Raw genomic sequence first — 18,416 nt, 5'->3', positions numbered from 1 at the left:
ACGCGTTTAATGAAAATCAAATCTCTAAAAATCATTGATTTGGTCAAATAGAATAAACTGAATGATAATCTGAAAATACATCAATGTTTAAAAAAAAACCTAGTAGAAGACATTTTATCAATACAAAAATATATAAAGTATTTTTTGGGGAGTTTCTTATAATTTAATAATACTTTTTAAATTGGTCGTAATTTATCCCACACACAAAACCACAAAACATATTGTGTAAATTATACACTAAGACTTATGGAAAGTAGTTTATAGTTGAAACTTTTGTAAGTTTCTGGGTGAAATATTTGTTTCATAGGTACATATTTAATGATTATGATTTGGGGTTGATGGATCGCAAGCAAAATGAAGGAGACGGTGATGGTGAATATACTACAGTGGGCGGTGGTGGAATTCTTTGACGCAGAGCCAATGTATTTGGGGGACTAGTCATATCATCTTTAACTTGGCGGTAATGTAGGCCGCCTAAACCATCACAGCGACTCAGCAAGGCCAGCAACAATGTTTCCAGAGCACACAAATAACCTAAAGCCTGGTTAAAGATGCAAAAATAGATAAAATGAAGTACAAGATTTCAACAGTCTGATTGTAAATACTTACTGCAGCAACAAGCAATTGATGGCGCGTAGCACGTGGTACCCACGTATAAAATTCATGGAATGAATATACTTGATGAAGGACTAGCGAGGAGCTCGTGAGACACAATATAGTCATCATGACGTAGAACAGTACATTCTAATGGAATAATTTAAACAAACGTACAGATCAAGTCATAAACACAACATCGTAAATTGTAATTGCTGGATATGCTCCACGCACTAAGCTAACATGCTTACCAATTTTCCCCAGTTGAACGGGAATAGGTATACGGTGTGCGTGACGTCCAAAAAAAGAATAGCTCCAGTCACTAGAAAATTGAACAATGTGACAAACAGTATGAACCGTATCCGATTAAGCATTGGTAACATGAACAAAGCCAACCTGGAAGTGCCGGCAAAGCACAGGCATAACAGGCACAAGACACAGGTGACCTGGAAAAAGACACGTTACAATTAGATAAGTCGGTATGTGAACAATATTTGTAAATTGAAGGAAAAGAATAATTGTCAGATATAACAAGCAATAACGAATATAAGAAAATTAATTATACATTTAAATTTTTAAATTTGTATTTTCGGAATTTTCATCTGACTCGGAAAAATGTGCTCGGTCATTTTGGGCGACAGTAAAAAAACGAGGCTGGACTTTTTGACCGATTACTAATGTCCATGTGCTAGTTAGTATGAGGCAGCACGAGGCAAAACTCACCAAAAGTAGAACTCGGATGACGCCTGACGGTGTCTTCATTGGCCTTTTGTCGTAGTGCAACACCACCCCGTTGTACCTGGCCCTAGACGCCTCCTGATGTTTGTAGTTGGCGTGCGAATCCCATGATCCCGGAGTACCCGCCATGCTGTTGGTCACTTCCAGCCACGAGCCTCCCGTCTGGCTGCCGTTGATCTCGAACTCTTGTTCGTCGTCGATGGGAGCGATATTACCCTTCGGTTCCAAGTCGTGGATCTCTTCGAGCAGAACCGATATTTCGTCGCTAACGTACAGGTCTGACACGGAACTCAATTGGGCTGGGCCCCGCTGCATCACTGTTCTGCAGACACCTGGTATACCACCTGTCATACATCACACCGTCCATCGTCCAGTATAATAGTCTCGTCATCATAATATTATGTATTATATTATTACAATGTATCATAATATTACACTCGTGTTTCAAAGTCTCGGCAAGACGATACAAATCAAAATGAAACATTCTTCCAACATAAAAACGCGGGTCATGCGAGAAAAAAAAGCTAAATAAAAAATCGAAAACAAAAACAATAGGTGATAATAAAAATAAATAATCTCAAATACATTTATGATAAACAGCTAGGTAGGTAAATATATAATAGTGAGACGGATGTGCGAATCGTTGTCCTGTTGATCGTTATGCGTACCATGCACACAACATATAAATATAATATTATTTAAAAAAAAATAGTAGGTATGATGCTTACAGTGAAAAGGAGAACGTCCAAAGACGTATAATATTGTGTCTTACTGCTACGATCTGTTCGGTGGTAGAGACAGTATAATATATTTATACATTGTCCCTAGAGACGACCAAGCGTTCGGTGTAATACATATAACACATTTTATGGGTAGGTTAATAGGTAAGTACACACGGCGGTTGCAGCCTTTTGCCGCTGTCGGTCAAATGGACTGAACACGAGAGCACGGCGACAGTGTCATTTACGCAGAAAGGGTTGCACATGACGATGCACGCATAAACTGACTAATGGAAAACTGTACATCACTCAAAAGCATTTCGTATAAAGTAATAACGAAAGGGGTTGTTAGTTCAACGACCGAACCTTTTGAATTATAAATTTCTCTGGGGAGAATGCGAATAGATAAAACCCACGCAACTGACAAAGAGAGATGTCGCCTATATAAAAAAACACAACCACGACAACAAAAGTATTTTTTTATTTTTATTTGTGCTGTCGAGTTTTTTCAATCGATTAGTTAGATCGAATTAATTCTATAAATACATTAAAGTTATTCAATCTACAACACAGCACTCAATATTTTTTTCAATCAGTAGGTATGTTGATCAAAATCTAAAGTTAAACATTTTTAATTAAAAAATAATAAATATTTAAAAAAAATTTAAATACTACTTTCAATTATTTTATTACAGATTTTATTTAAATTGCTTAAGAACGTTTTATCTCGCGTACCTACCTATATACTTGTAAATTCATGATCGCATTTTAGATTGACTAACTCAAAACAAGCATAAGTTAATAAATAATAATAAAGCCAGTGTAAAATGTAATATTTCAATATTTACTATTAAGCCATTCAGTCTTTGTCGTCTCGAAAATACTAATCGTCACGATATTGATTTTTTAGAAGTATTTTTATTTTTAACCAATAATAAGACGGAGTTAATAATTTCTTTTGAGAAACCTTTTTATTTTTTCTACCTACCTAAGTTATTAATTGAGTTTATTACGTATATTTATTATTTATTTAAAGAAATAAGAAATGGAGAGTATTGATTGTACTGACGAAAAAATTACAATGGTATAATATTACAAGTATTCACTATTTATTTTTAAATCAATAAAAATAAATCACATAATAAATATTAAAACATAACACAGTATATGATAACAAAAAAATAAAATAAAATAAAATCCTAACTGATAATATAATATATAGGTAATAGGTAAAATGTAAATTTTAAATACACGCAACATAAAATAAGTAGGTATAAATAGTGCTTATTAAGTCCAATAACAATGTTATAAAGACGCATGCATTAAAACATGGGTATTCGTGTTACAATTGTATACAATAATAATACGATACTGCATTTTTATATACGTACCTACCTACCTAGGTACCAACCAACTATACAAATTAGAGAAAGAAAAATCCTAATCGGCGTTACAGGGCCGACAGAAAATTTAATAATAATAAATTATACCTAACCAATACAAACATAACTGCAGAATACAATATTTCGGTGGTCAGATAATAATATAACGTAGGTAAGTATAGTTTTTTTATTTTAGTTACTCATTGGTCTAAAAAAAGGCCAAAACGACGATATTATGAAATCACATCGGAAATCGTACAGCAGTGTTGGTTCGCTCGTGAGTCACATCGGTCTTACAGCTGGACTTTGCGTATGTCATCTTCCCGGAAGTCGACCCGGAGCCTGAGTATCTGCCGTATGCAGTCTGGCGTCAGTTTCCACGAGAACCGCATCCCGCTGTCTGGGTTGGAGAACTCGTTGAGGTCGGACGCCCGTTCCAGGTTGAGCACGGTGGTGACCTGCACCAGCCGCGCGAACTTCTCGCGGACCGGCCACGCGCTGGCCCCGCCGAAGTAGTTGATGAGCGTCCGGACCACCTTGTCCAGAGCCATGCCGCCCAGGCGGTTGAATTCAGTCTTCATAACCGCTCGTTCCAGTTGCGCGGCCGTCTCTGCGGCAACGGCCACCACCAACATGTCGTAGTTGTTGGGCGTGAGCCGGGCGCGGAACTCGGCCAGCGTGGCGTCGATGTTCCGTACCAGTGCCACCACGAACGGGTTGTCGGCCACCGTCTGCGCGAATTCCGGTTCGTCGAGGGTGAAATGCTGCTCGTAAAACGATTCCATCCACGCCAGAGCCTTGGGCTCGACTAGCGAACTCTGCAGCTGCCTAAACCCGGACCGGTTGGCGGCTACTAGCGACGCGTTCACTCGGCTGAAGTCGTGCAAACAGCTGTCAAGCTTCTCCGCGTGACAGCCACGCAGCCTGGCCGGCACCTCGTCCCGGAACGCTTGCGACAGCGACTTGGAATACTCGACCGCCACCTCGGTGTTATTCAGTGCCGCTAGGAACGTCCGCCGCACCTTGTCCAGGTCCGGAGTGAACCGGTTGAAGTACCCGGACCCCGGATAACCGGCGGCCAACACCTGCGTAAATACGGCACACATGTCCGCTTCCAGAGCGTTGACTGCATTGTTGATGACCGCGCACAGCACATCCAGGCTGCCGGACCGCAGCGAGCGCATCACGCATTTGCGCACGATGAAGAACACGTCGTCCACCATGCTCGACGTGAGCGCGGCGTCTCCACCGTCCCCCTCGATCGTATCCATCAACACCGCCTTCCTGATGCTTTCCTCCATGTAATACCTCTCCAACTCCAGGTACTTTCCCATCATTTCCTGTATGCAACAGCACAACCGGCTGTTGTCCAGCACCGTTTTGGCTGTCCGTGTTTTCGGTTCCACTCCATCCGCGTTCACCGTTCGCTTGCACACGAACTGTGCATATAGGTCGTACCGCGCCAGGATCATCACGATCTCTTCCACCAGTAGATCAATGTCCTTGGAGTCGGGTCTCACAGCGGTGTTCTCATCCGGTTCTTCCCAGACGGTCTTCAGGAGTTCTTTGATCTTGCGCGTCTTGAGAAAAGTCCGCAGCAGGATGTCACCGAACGTGTCGCAGTGGATTTGCAAATGGGATAGGAACTTCAACACATATTCGGGACCGTAATGGGTCTCGATCAACGGCTGCTGAACCTCGATCGTCTTGGCCACTTCTTCGAAAATAAACGTCAATCCGTCGGCGAAAATTACACTGGCACGGTTGCTTGACAGTGGTGTTTCCATGACATTTTTTAAATTTTTGTCCGCCGACACTTTTAATAAGCGCCCCAAGTAATCAACAAATTTTTCCAAACCCACATCATGCATTCCGAGTAGTGGGAATATTTTAAAATACCTTTCTATAGAGTTCGAGTCTTGGACCAAAGACGCGTGTTCGAACCTTTTAGACACTGTGTCCTGAAGAAGCTCTGAAGCTTCCTGCAAGTGTTTAAGAGCACTTGTAATCATTGAACAATCTTGGGCCATATCGTCTGCTGTACGTTGCAATTTTGTTTGGTCGATTGATAGGTAGCGATGTATATGTCCAGCGGCTTGTTCTAATTCGTCGTTTTTCATTGCAATCTGAACACCTTCGCTACACAGCTGTAGGTCTAATAAGTCTTGAACTCGTTTTTGGCATTCTGATACACGTCCGCGTATTTTGTCCAATTGTCGAACTTTAGAAGATATGTCCTCGGCGAGTTTAGACGAATCGTGAATTCTAGTTTGAATTTGAGATAAGTTTTCTTTGAATGACGTTAAAGCACTAAATTTTTTAGTAACAGAGTCAACCTCCTTAATAACAGTAGGCCATTGATTGGTAAACGTTGCCAGACGTTTCCTTGAAGCAATTTCATCTCTGTCCAGCAACTCCAATGCATTGTTTATTTCATCCAGTGTAATATAGTCTTCGTTACTTGACATCATAACCTTTAACAAAATTATAATGTGGAAAAAACTAAACTATTTTAAATTGGAACAGTGAACATTTATATTTTTCATTTTATTGCCTAATCATTTTTTTTTTTAAAGACTACAAACCTAATTTTATTATTATCTAATTAAATTCTGAGTTTATATGTAAATAACTTAATAGCCAAATATAAAGAGAACAATAAAATGTAGAACATATTTGATTAGGTATTTTATAATACTTTAGGAAGGTCTACTTATAATTATTTGAGTATTAGAATATAGATTGAATAAAACATATGGTTTATTAATTTTTATTAGTTGTGTTAAATCTATTATTTACAAAAGTCACTTTGTTCATGAACATACAATGGTGAAAAAAAAAACTGCGATTTTGAAAGAATTACAAGTACCTATTCAACAAGTTTTGTAGAAATGATAACATAAAATGTCTATTATTTCAGTTCAAAGTGATTACATACTTCAAAAAATTACATTGTAATATTTGATTAACAACTAACTGGCTTTAGATTTTCATAAATAAAATAAAAACAAACTTTCTAAATGTTGGTTAACAATGTAAAAAATAACTACTTACTTATTAAATAAATATAAACATAAACAAATAAATGAATGCGGGGAGCGTAAATATAAAATATGATAACATGTATATTCAGATGTTTATTGGCATATTAATTATTAGGTAATACACCATACGATAATAATAATAATAATTAGGTAATATCAACTAAGTAGGTTTACATTATACATTTATTTTATAATTTAGTACATTAAGATATTATAATATATAAACCCTTGTTAGGTAGTGGGTTCAATAAGTATTTGGTTAAATAGCTATAATTTATAAAAAAATGTATTCAAATAATTATTGTTGAACAGTTATTGCTAATTGCTTTAACTGTTTTAAAACAGTTTCTAATAATTTTTTTTTATCTCTTTCACTTTTCTTTAATACTGAAAATACACTTTTTTTATCAGCTTCTTTTAATTTTTCTAAAACAATAATGGCTGTAGTAGGTTTAACATGAGAATATTTTGACGTTTCTTGACCATAATCATGAAAGTAGGTCGACCAATCCCAGCTCAGGAGTAAGTCTAAAAGTTGTCTTAATGGTGCAAAATGCTGAGAGAAATCTGGTTCATCTGTCTTCCCAACAGGCTCTGATGCAGCAAATATTTCGCATTGTATAACATCCAGATTTAGTTGATTTAAGGCACCCATAGATAATTGTTTAATATCATCACTGAGTAATAAATTTAATATAGATTTTGATATGTGTTCAAATGCTACTTGACACACATGAACAGAAACTTCTTCAGTAAGATTTCTTAATGCATTAAAAACAACTCGTAGGAAGTTTATTAAATCAGTCACAAATGAGGAAGCTTGACCAGTTGGTTCGACTAACATCCAATCATAGTCTTCTAAATCTAAAAATTCATTCAATTTTAATTTCATCTTATCATACATGTGGTGTTCAGCATCATTTCTGGCCACACCCAATGTTATTCCTGCATCGTCACCAACAGTGCCACCAGTAGATCCAGTAGCTTCAGATACAAATTGTTGAATTGATTTTGATGATTTTTCCAAATATCCAGTATCAACAATAATCTGTATTACTTGTAAAAGACCAAGTCGTGGTTGATGAAATGCAGATGATAAGCATCCACTAAATGTCCGAGATAGTAACAATTTGGTAGATTTTTGAACCATTTCATCTACTTCACCTTCACTAAAATTTAGGTCATTGGAAAACTTTAGACAAGCAAATATAAACTGTTTTACTTGGTCATAAACACTAGGCACCATTGAAGAAAATGGAAATTTCCTAGGAAATGTTGAAGATTCTAATTGATCATCTTGATATGGAAAAGTTCGGACTACATTATCATATTGATCCTGATTGTCAACCTGGAGATGACAAAAAGTTTCTCTATATAGAATATCCCTAAACACTTGAACCCATTTTTGCATAAGTATTTCATTGTAATGTTCTTGAATTTCATGTAATAACTCCATGTAGTTTTTAACAGGATATCCATAACTTCTAAGTGTAATGCAAAATACCATAATTAAATCTTTAATTCTTAAGAGTAAATTTGCATCCGTACAGTAGGCGGTATTTGTTCTCATTATGCTTACTACCTTATCAGAAGCCATTTTCCATAAGTCTTCCAAATAAGGTCTTGTTAACAATCCATTTCCAGTGTTTAATACATGATCTTCAACAACGAAGAATCCTACAATGCATTGTAAATAATAACAATAGCTTGCAATAGATTCGTGCATGTTGTTAGGAGGATGTAGAGTTAAAAGTGCTTGTTCTCTTCTTTGTTGCCTATAATAAGCGTCAAAGGTATCACGTGAAGACAATACAGTACAAATATGAAGACAACGGTATACAGGCGAAAAATCAATAAGATCTTGTGCACTCAATGAATCTTCATCGTCAGAGTTATCTTCTGGTGAATCTTTTTTTTTCTTTAATTTAGTTAAGCCAAAATCAAAGTTTTGTTGTTCAACACTATGTTTCATTGCAGCTTCACCAACTTTTGAAGAAAATTTTCTTATGGTTTCTAAAAAACAATTTAAATCTGACATAGATGATTCTTTGATATTTTCTCTAAGTTTAGGGATTTTGTCTATCATTTGTCTAAAAAATTTATAATGAGATACTTGAGGTAAATATAATTGTTCAAGTTGTTCTAATGTTTTCAGTGCAGGATAATAGCGTTTGTCAGCCATTTGCTTTTGTAATTTACTGTATGAAGAGAGTGCAGGCAAACATAAAGATAAACTATTAATAGCCATTTGAATATTATTCTCCACCTGTCTGGCTTGAACCAACTCTTCGCCAGCACCGGTGACCTCAGCAACAATGGTTTGAACATTTGAATTAAGTTGAACAACTTGTTTTTTTAATTTAGATGCTTGGTTTTCTACTTGCTGCAATTCTCTGATGGAATCTATGAAACCTTGATAATAGAAATTGCACATACGTTCGATTTCTTTGTCGTATTGTTTGATGCGGTTGTCCAAAGTGTCAATGAATTTGCGGCTGTCATCATCTTGGTCGTATATGGCTCGGAAAGTTGGGCCCCAGTAATCATCGATGCCCTCAATCTCTTGTAGCAAATGCTCTTGGTTCTGCATGTTTTCTACACAACAAGCTAGCACAAAAACAAAAACATAACTGGTTTCTTTTTGTAACTTACAAAAACCCTATTCCTAATTAAAAATGGATATGAGCGACCCTAACTGTAAAGAGGACCCTTATCATAGTAGACAACACAGTCAACCCACCATTAGTCATTGAATGCCCCAAAATTTAAACTCCAACACAATACTACTACAAAAGAAAATCAAGCTAGCTAACATAGAAATAAACCATGGACCAAGATATATAAATCTTAGTCGGTGGAAAAATCAAAACAAAAATAAATTATTGCTAACTATAAAAAAAAAAAAAATAGGAATACTACCTACAAGCTACACGTTTGGTACACTATAATATTATATTTTTGTTATTTTTGAATTTTATTACTTACATTTATAAAGATACGTAGAACGAACGAGACATCAATCCCAATGGCTGGTGAACGGTTCGGCGAGCAAACTATATGATTTTTAATTCCGGTAAGTGTTCAACGACTCGGGATAATTGTATTTAATAATCGATATGAATAACGAAATGACACAGTTTTGTCGTTCGGCGGCAGACTACGACTACGGTCTACGAGTCGACGACCGGGATTTAATATTAACACGTAAGTGACAGAAAAGCAAAGGGCAGAGCTTCGCGTCTCGCAATCCGCTTGCTGGCGGCTGCTGCAGAAGTGCAGAATGCAGATTAAAATATTAGATGTAAAAAAAAAATCGAATGTAAACACAGTGAGCCGCCCGTGGCGGACGCTATGGAATACATCGCCATGCAGTGTGACCAACCTTTGATGGCGGGTTATTCGAACGAGATTATTATACGAATAATATTATTCTTATTGTGACAACGAAATCACGTATTTTATTTTTTATAACATAAACATAACAACTATTATGTTGCACCACGACTAATAAACAATATTTTTGAATTTTTCTTTTATTTGAACCTTTTAATACAATCATATACATACACCAACATTAATAATAGCTATACTCGACGAACTAAATATCTAAATTATAGTATATAACATATAACTCTACGACAGAACAACGCATACAATATTATTAATATTATGGCCAATGAAAATCCGGTAAGATTCTTTTGAAATTAGTACTATTGTAACCAGGGGAGGAGGGGGGGGCGTTTGGTTTAAAATTATTCGTTTGATCGGGGTTAATTATTTAATTGGGTTTATTCTCATTGTCCATCTCTGCTTGCAACTAAATTAATATTAATCATCAAATTCATTATTATTGTGTAGCCAACAGTTTATAATATTATACATGTACAATATTCCTATTTTAGTAGTGCCATATTCTATATATCATTTTAAGACACATATATACATTAATATATATAGGTACAGTGTCAGTGTTCAACACTAACCTCTGACGTATTGAAATGTTTTTTTAAAAATAATATGTTAAGTTGTCAGATATTCTCGATGTACAAGTAGAAAACCTGTATATGCGTATATAATTAAGTTTTTTGGTTTTTACTTTTACTCAGCCAAATCGGGACGAAGGCATGTGGTCGAACAGCGCTCCAGACACTGTGAAATGGAAGGATTTAATGTCCACGCTCATACTGGATCGATTAGAAGCGTCGTTCGACAATTGGGACGATGAATTGCCACAAAAGCCGGCCCAAATGACACAAAATACAAAAACCGATTGTGATATACGTCCGCAGTGCACCACTGTCGGAGGAGAATCGTCTAGGATGGAATATTTTGATTCAGCGAGCTGTGATGACAATCTCGGTCACCTGCACACGAATACCGACCGTGACTCAATCGTATAAGATATTTATATTTATATCTAAATATTAAGATGAATGGTTGTGTAAATCATTTTTTCCCTACAAAAAACCATATGATTTAGCATATAATATACGATGTAGAACGGCGTGGTATAAAACGCCCTCGTTCGCACCCTTGTACAGTGAATAGCGAGTGATGATTCACCGAGCATATTCATTGCTCACCCCCATTTTATTATTCAATAATGCAACAAATATTCACATTCTGATAAAATTATTTTTTTTTTTACCACAGGTTCTAATAAATACTAAGATTTATAAGGTAATAATAAAATATAATTTCACTTTTTAATGAGAATTGTTAGGTAAAGGATTTTTTTAAAAATGTTTATGCATCTAAATTCGAACGAGTAATTTCTGAGTTATTAAACTTTATATATTATCTACTCAGGATAATATTCCTTGGATTAATCAAATATAAAATACAATGAAATAGATGTAATTCCCTAGGTAATATTATAATTTATATTTAAGTCTATACTCTATAGTACTAATTATACTCAGACAATTCTTACAAATTATAACATTTTAGATTAATATTGGTTAATATTAACTAATATAATGTTCAAAATGTTTAAATAATCATGACCCCCATCATAATAATATCTTCTAAATCTAAACATCCAAACATAAGTAGCGGGGGCTATTATCCTTGCTATAATACGTGTCATAAAGTTAAAAACCCAAAAATTGTTCGTCCAAATGTTGGTTTTAATGCATAATGGATGTCATTAACGTTTTCAAAAAACAATTTGCTAAAAAATTATTTTGTTCAAAAAAAATAGTTGGAATTTCCACAAGACTAATTATATCAGATAAAAAATCAAAGTGTTTGAAAGTATATTACTTTTATAAGTATTAAAATCACCTTGCATGTAAGTATATATTATATATAAGTAAGAATTTGAGAATCAACGATTTGGCCTCGAGAAACAGCACGACAGAAATTGTTTTTTTCCGCAATGCGCAGCTGTTATACGTTACACTTATGGTGTCTTATACATATTATATTATGTATGATATGTAGTGTGTTCCATAACGATTTTTTATAAAATATGTAGGTAGGTACGTTGAAAAATGATTAATCTTCGTCATAGTAGCTGCTACAGAATAAATAATCCTTTATACGTCTGACAGCCTTTACCAATAACCAATTGTATGTAATAATTAATTAACAAATAAAACATATTGCAAATTATTTGGTCACTTTACATTTTTAAAAGGAAAATGTTTATGTTATTATTTTGAGTTTTAAGTTAAACTAGAATGAATACTGTAAATCATAATAATTTTATTGTGGTTCCATAATATTAAATAGGTAATACAGTATATTATTATTGCTATATGCCTATAACCCACATTATTGCTCAAAATCATAATTCAAAAATATTAATTTAAAAATATAGGTTATTGATATGGATTCTCAAATTTGAGACTGTACTACTGTTGAGTGTTGACACTAGATCACTAGATACCTTTGTATATATAATATCTTATTTTAATGCATGAATGATGAATGTATGAATGTATTAGTGTAGATGTACATTTACGTATACCCGTATACGGTATGCCAGCAGCCAGCATATCATATGTAGCTAAAACCATGACAATACATAATATAATTATAATTTATAATTGTAATGTGGATAACAATAAATTTACTAACAACATATTTTTCAAACTTATATACCTACATACTATACCTCAATGTACTTAGGCGTGCACGTCGGTGTTCTACGATTGCTCTACAGACGGATTTCTTGATGGAAACAACAATTGTTGCAGATGCAGTACGAAACCTCAATATTCTCTCAGTTCTTTGTACGTTTACAATATTAAATAAAACACATTTATTCTCGCTACTCAGAGTAAATTTTAGTTGTATTCATGAATATAATTATTTAAATTATTTTTCTTTGCTATTTTTTATTCGTGACTAAAATATATACCAATTTAAAATTTAAAAATATTATTTTTAAACCAATTGAATTTCATAATTTTTTTTTATCCATATTATAGGTATTTTATGTTAGGTAGTCCAATAAATCATTACATGAACTTTCATTTTTAGATCCAACAATCTATCTAGAGAATCTGTCTCAGAGAAAATAAAAAAAAATGAAATCGAAAACATAAAACAACAAGTTGAGATTTATAGAAAACGGTTAGAGTGCATGTTGAAAATGAATTATCAACTGCAATTTGAACTTCAAAAATCTGTATGTTTTGACTTAAAATTCGAATATTGCTTATCCTATTTTATCATATTTCATCTCACACAATTGAATTTATACAAATATATTACCTATTACAGATTCGAAAAAATTTATTGATGGAACAACATATTACTGTAAGTTTCATAATATTATGTATAAATAAATATTTAATATGTACTAAAATCAGTAGAATCTTTTAAAATTTCTTAATGTCGCGTGTCATTAGTATAAAATAATGGTCATTTAAAATATACAATTATAACAAATATTATCAAGTCATAATTGTATGTGTTATTATAAAAAATGCATTAATGCAGTCGTATAAAATATAGGTGGGTAGACGGGTAGTAGGTACATTGGATTTATAATTTTGTATCTTATGTCGTCGATAATGGCAATAACTGATAAGCAAGTAGGGGTCTAACCGTATTCACCGCATTTATACCATAATTATTATATACAATTTGATTTCTTATGAAGATTAGAAAACACATATATTTTTATTTAATTTTAATACTAAAAATTAAATTAATTTTTTAATTTATACAATTTATAAAATACCTACCATAATTATAAACTTTTACTTCTAATTTAAAAATCGTGATAAATGGACTAACATTTTTTTCTGGGATTTAATCAACCGAGAAAAATCATTTGAGACCCTATTTACCAGCCATGAAATGTATAACTAACTATAAAATGTTTTGTTTTTGTATATCTAGTGGCCATATGCTGTAAATAATGGAAAGGTTGAGTTTCCTGGCAAAAATGATTTGGTAAATGTTAAATGTTTAATCAAACTTATGGATATTAAATATTGGTTATAAATTATAATAAATTATATATAATTGTTATTGAGACTCGAGTCCGAGTATTAAAATTATATGCTTGTATTAATGTACCTACTACATTTTATATTACTTTTTACGTTGTACTTAGGACCAACGGTTCGATTGTTTGTTCAAAGAGTTGGAAAAAGTACGAAACGACCTGAAACCTATTCAAAACGACAACTATATTGTCAGTAAATTGGAAAAAATATTACACATACCATTACCGGGGTGTTTAAACACTTGTAATAAATATATGAATAAAAAATAGATGCCATTGTGTGATATTTGAATGTAATATTACTCGATTCAATAAATATAATATATATAATATATAAATATGTATACATTTTACAATTTTATAATTTATATTAAGCATTGATTATTATTCCTAGGTAAGTATAGCCGTGGCTCGTGGCTTTACTTACTAAAATGGTGTATTATTAATTTTCACCTGGACACGAGAAAAAGAATACCTACTGTGATATCGTTGAATAAATACCTATTGTGAATTGTGTTTTGAGGTACAATAGTCAATAATTATTATTTAAAATAGAATGGTAAATGGTAATACATATTTTATGTAGTTGGTGGGTTACACAGATTAATTAGGACATTAAATTATAATTTGTACCATGTATAATATAATATATGTATTGTAGTTTTTATCATTACTGTTGCCTCTTAGGCCATAAATAGTTATTGAGAATTTTTTTGTTTTATTATATAGGTAATCACTAATCACCTATTCATTTTGCAATTTTTAATCAAAATCTTTGGAAATTAACACACGTTTAATTGAATAACTATTATTTATAAATAACTATTTATAATTTCAAACTATGATCAAAAATCGTCTGTCTGTAAAGATTTATATAAAAAAAATAATAAAAATAAATGTACAGGTTTTATAAGCTTTTGTTAAATTTTAATTTGACACATTGACGTCTTATAATTTATAAGTTATATTGTAACATGGTATATTATATACTTACTATACATCATTACGAACTAAGATCAGTAGCAGCTAAAGAATGCGTCTTGTATTATATATATTGTATGGTTACGTCAGCAAAAAAATCCAAAGACATACAAAATGTAATGTTTGTCCTTCTGCTTTTAAAGGTATTTTATTTTTGTACAATATAACTGATACATATTCATATTATGAAGTATTAATATATTTACAACTTGTCAACAACTATTATACGGGTACAGATTGGGATGCTCAACCTCAACTACCCGAAGCAGCACTTACCAATTTAAAATCAAAAGGTTATCTTTTATATCCTAACAAACATTTGTTCAAACTAATCACGGTGACCGGGTGACCGAAAAAGGATTTGTAAAATTTGCTTAAGACCCCGAAGTTTTTAACAAAACCATCGATCATGTTATTATTGAGCATTATAAATTGCTCGCATTTCCTTGTAACATACATATAACTATATTATAAGACAGAAATCATGATAGCAATATTCCATTATTACATTAAAATGGGGCTGAAACATTTTACTTTGGTACATAACAAAGAAGTAAAACAAAAAAGTTTTAAAAAGAAAAAGCTGTCAAAATTAGTGTCAACCTAACTGAAGAAGTATGTTATTGTTGTAATATTTAAACATTTTAAATTATTTTACACAGAAAATTATTTATATCATCAGTTCGTAAAATGTGTGTTTATGCCCCTGTAAAATGTAACTCTTAACTTATTTATTGTGAATTCATAAAGTATTAAACCCGGTCTTAGATATTATTCCTATACTATTAAAGTATTAACTATATTATCAAAATATATTATATTAGTTCATGAATTGAAATTTTGAAGCTATTATTCTATTAAGTATTAAATATTAATTATTATAGTATTATCATGATCCATATTATCAATAGAAAATTAAAAAATAATTGTACGAGTATGTTATTGGCCACTGGTCGTTTCGATAGCGTTAGTGAAGCTAAAAGGTGGAAAAACTATCCGTAAGACCGTAACTCCGCTACTGAAAAATATGTAACATATTTAGAAGGAAACACCTAGCACATTTGTCGAGTCCAGTTCTCTACATCTTAATTCTTAGTTCGTGTTATTTATTATACAAACAGTTTTTTATAAGTAGTTACTTAGGCTGCACTTTGAATCGTTTTTTGAATGCTGCAATATGGTTCATTATTATTTTCAATACAAAAATAATAATTCCTTGCAACTACGAAGGTACGTTATAGATCGTGTACAGCGGGTGAGGCGACGCCTGCAAGTGTGGTTCAATACTCAGTATTTGCTTTATGTTGTATTTTTAATCGAGTCTAATAACTACGTATTAGTGTATTACAACTACATCGAAGTATACTAAATATATTTTAACTATTCATTAGCACATCATTACATTTAATATAAAGGTACATTAATGTCACTATTCAAATTTCGTCAAAAACAGGTCACACAATATTATAGGGGTGTGGCTGGCTGGGTTGAGCCGTCGGGTGTCTAGACACTCACCTTGAGAATTCATTGATCAAAAAATGGTAGTTCCAAATAACCAAATATTTTGAACAAAGCAAATGTAATATAAAATATTACAATAAACAAGTAAACAACTAAGATATTTAAAAATATAGATTGTATAATATGTAATGTAATAGTAAAAACTAAAAAGTAAAGAGGATTTTACGTGTACATATTACTACGTTAATACATTACAAGTTAAAAAAAGCAATAGAAACTTAACTTAGTTAAAAATCAGTTGGGTACATTTTTTTCAGAATATTCACAATCCATGCCAAAGCACAAAAAGCAAATTTGATAAAGGTATCTAACATGAACTAAGATAACATATATAGTTTATGATGGTTTTTTTTTTAAAATTTAATTAGCTTTTAGCAAAAGCTAGGATAGCTCAACTGTTACATTAAGTTATGATGGCTTATATACACAAAAATAGAAAAATGATTATAATATACATAATACATAGGTTATTAATTATTATATAATAATTATTTAATGTATAATATTTAATAAGAGTTATTGACAGAAAAATAACAGAAATGGCTATTCAATGATAGAACATAGAAATATATTAATTAAGATAGTTATAGGTAGGTATATTAGATACATTTTTAATTATTTATTTATCCATATAGTTTTAAACGAATTAGCGTCATTATTACAATACGATTTAAATTAATATAAGAAACAATACATTTGGTTTTTTAATGATTTGTTAATTGATTATTGTATTATTTTAACACTGTAATATTCAATGCACTATATTTTTAAACTTTATAATTCGCATTATTTAGTTTCATAAAAAGAATTTTAAAACCCTAAAAATTTTTGTTTCTTACCCTCATATTCATAATACGTGGTAATATTACAATGAACATAAATTAATAATTCATTTTTTTAAATTTATTTATTAATTCTTTTTACTCTATATTTATAGGAACATAACATGGGTTATTGAATATAATAAGCTTATGGCCATCAAATAAGAGCTCACATTAATTAATAACAATTTTTATTCTGTTTTGCTAATAAATAGATTATGTTTTTCAGATCTTCACATTTTATTCATTTTAAATTTACTTTATTAATTTTTAATTATTAAAATTAGAAATCGTGGTTCATGGTTCTCGTTATTTATTATAAAACGTCAGGTTGATACATAAAAAACATTTTTCGTCACCAGACTGTTTCAATCCTTTGGGGACTTTTTCTCATTTTGGTCCCGGATCCTGGAGTCACATGTCACTATAATAGAATTATTGGTAAAAGGAAAATTGAAAAAAATAAAATTTATTTAATTAATTATTGATTCTTATTACTTTTATTTACATTGTAACAAACGCTTAATATAAATTTAAAAATAATAAAATATGACCTTTTTGTCTTTTTGCTTGATTTAAAAAAAGACATCTCTTATTGCTATAATTGACTTTTGTACCAATGTACATGTCTTTTTTTTACTCTTTCACATATAAAATTACATGTGGTTTTATTTTTGTTGAACTAGGGGTACTTTAAATTTGTTTTGCCAAATCTTTGTGCACTTCCCATATATTTACACGGCGTACATCATACGCTATCTAATGATCATGTTCATAAAAAACTGCTCCGGATAACATACATCTAAAAATTATTTAAAACAATTAATTAAATAATATATTATTTTTAAATAATTATATACTATACAATACCTGTTATTGTCAATTGTCAGACTACACTGCAAGTCAGCCAATGAGTACTCTTGATATTCAGCAATTTAATCTGTTTCAATAAATAAATGATTTACTAGAATTCTCGTTACATTTAAAAATCCCAATCAGTTTAGTTCTGTGCATTTAGTTTTTTTACTTCCACTGTATTCTTTCAAACTAAACTCCAAATCATTGAGATTGCTGAATGATGATTTTAAAATTATTGTTGGACTTGGTATAGTTTTCGACGTAGCACAGTTGAAACACAGTCGTTTTTCAAC

At 32.0% G+C, this 18,416-nt stretch overlaps 3 protein-coding genes across 4 annotated transcripts; 1 reads left to right on the top strand and 2 right to left on the bottom strand.

Moving 5' to 3' along the window:
- Window positions 1–245: 245 nt before the first annotated feature.
- On the bottom strand, window positions 246–2,652 carry LOC111040006. The gene is made up of 5 exons (XM_022323692.1): window positions 1,768–2,652; window positions 1,318–1,676; window positions 846–1,040; window positions 610–744; window positions 246–541 (listed from the first exon to the last, which is right to left on the bottom strand). Exons 1-5 carry the CDS (start codon window positions 1,814–1,816, stop codon window positions 323–325), a joined length of 957 nt encoding a protein of 318 aa, XP_022179384.1. The 5' UTR covers window positions 1,817–2,652; the 3' UTR covers window positions 246–322.
- Window positions 2,653–3,453: 801 nt separating this feature from the next.
- Window positions 3,454–9,787, bottom strand: LOC111040005 (exocyst complex component 6). 2 transcript variants are annotated; one of them, XM_022323691.1, is made up of 2 exons: window positions 9,463–9,783; window positions 3,454–5,907 (listed from the first exon to the last, which is right to left on the bottom strand). In XM_022323691.1, exon 2 carries the CDS (start codon window positions 5,902–5,904, stop codon window positions 3,727–3,729), a length of 2,178 nt encoding a protein of 725 aa, XP_022179383.1. In that variant the 5' UTR covers window positions 5,905–5,907; window positions 9,463–9,783; the 3' UTR covers window positions 3,454–3,726. The 2 variants fall into 2 exon arrangements, with proteins under 2 accessions (XP_022179383.1, XP_022179382.1); XM_022323690.1 differs by lacking the exon at window positions 3,454–5,907 and adding an exon at window positions 6,556–9,084 and having other exon boundaries at window positions 9,463–9,787.
- A 734-nt stretch (window positions 9,788–10,521) lies between these two features.
- On the top strand, window positions 10,522–14,234 carry LOC111039999. The gene is made up of 6 exons (XM_022323688.1): window positions 10,522–10,871; window positions 12,613–12,716; window positions 12,967–13,114; window positions 13,210–13,245; window positions 13,834–13,887; window positions 14,051–14,234. Exons 1-6 carry the CDS (start codon window positions 10,602–10,604, stop codon window positions 14,210–14,212), a joined length of 774 nt encoding a protein of 257 aa, XP_022179380.1. The 5' UTR covers window positions 10,522–10,601; the 3' UTR covers window positions 14,213–14,234.
- Window positions 14,235–18,416: the final 4,182 nt, after the last annotated feature.

This window comes from Myzus persicae, unplaced genomic scaffold, assembly GCF_001856785.1.
Source record: "Myzus persicae strain clone G006 unplaced genomic scaffold, MPER_G0061.0, whole genome shotgun sequence".
NCBI lineage: Eukaryota > Metazoa > Arthropoda > Insecta > Hemiptera > Aphididae > Myzus > Myzus persicae.
The sequence above is the reverse complement of the archived record's forward strand: the minus strand, read 5'-3'. Positions and strand labels throughout refer to the sequence as shown.

Bases quoted from the DNA above. Each gene is read 5' to 3' on its own strand.
- LOC111039999 (XM_022323688.1), top strand. From the start codon at position 10,602: ATGTGGTCGAACAGCGCTCCAGACACTGTGAAATGGAAGGATTTAATG. The intron at 13,115-13,209 runs GTATGTTTTGAC...TACCTATTACAG, and splicing joins AATTTGAACTTCAAAAATCT to ATTCGAAAAAATTTATTGAT. The intron at 13,246-13,833 runs GTAAGTTTCATA...TTGTATATCTAG, and splicing joins TGATGGAACAACATATTACT to TGGCCATATGCTGTAAATAA.
- LOC111040005 (XM_022323690.1), bottom strand. From the start codon at position 9,067: ATGCAGAACCAAGAGCATTTGCTACAAGAGATTGAGGGCATCGATGAT.
- LOC111040006 (XM_022323692.1), bottom strand. From the start codon at position 1,816: ATGTTTCATTTTGATTTGTATCGTCTTGCCGAGACTTTGAAACACGAG. The intron at 1,677-1,767 runs GTAATATTATGA...GATGTATGACAG, and splicing joins CGAGACTTTGAAACACGAGT to GTGGTATACCAGGTGTCTGC. The intron at 1,041-1,317 runs GTGAGTTTTGCC...GTCTTTTTCCAG, and splicing joins TCATCCGAGTTCTACTTTTG to GTCACCTGTGTCTTGTGCCT.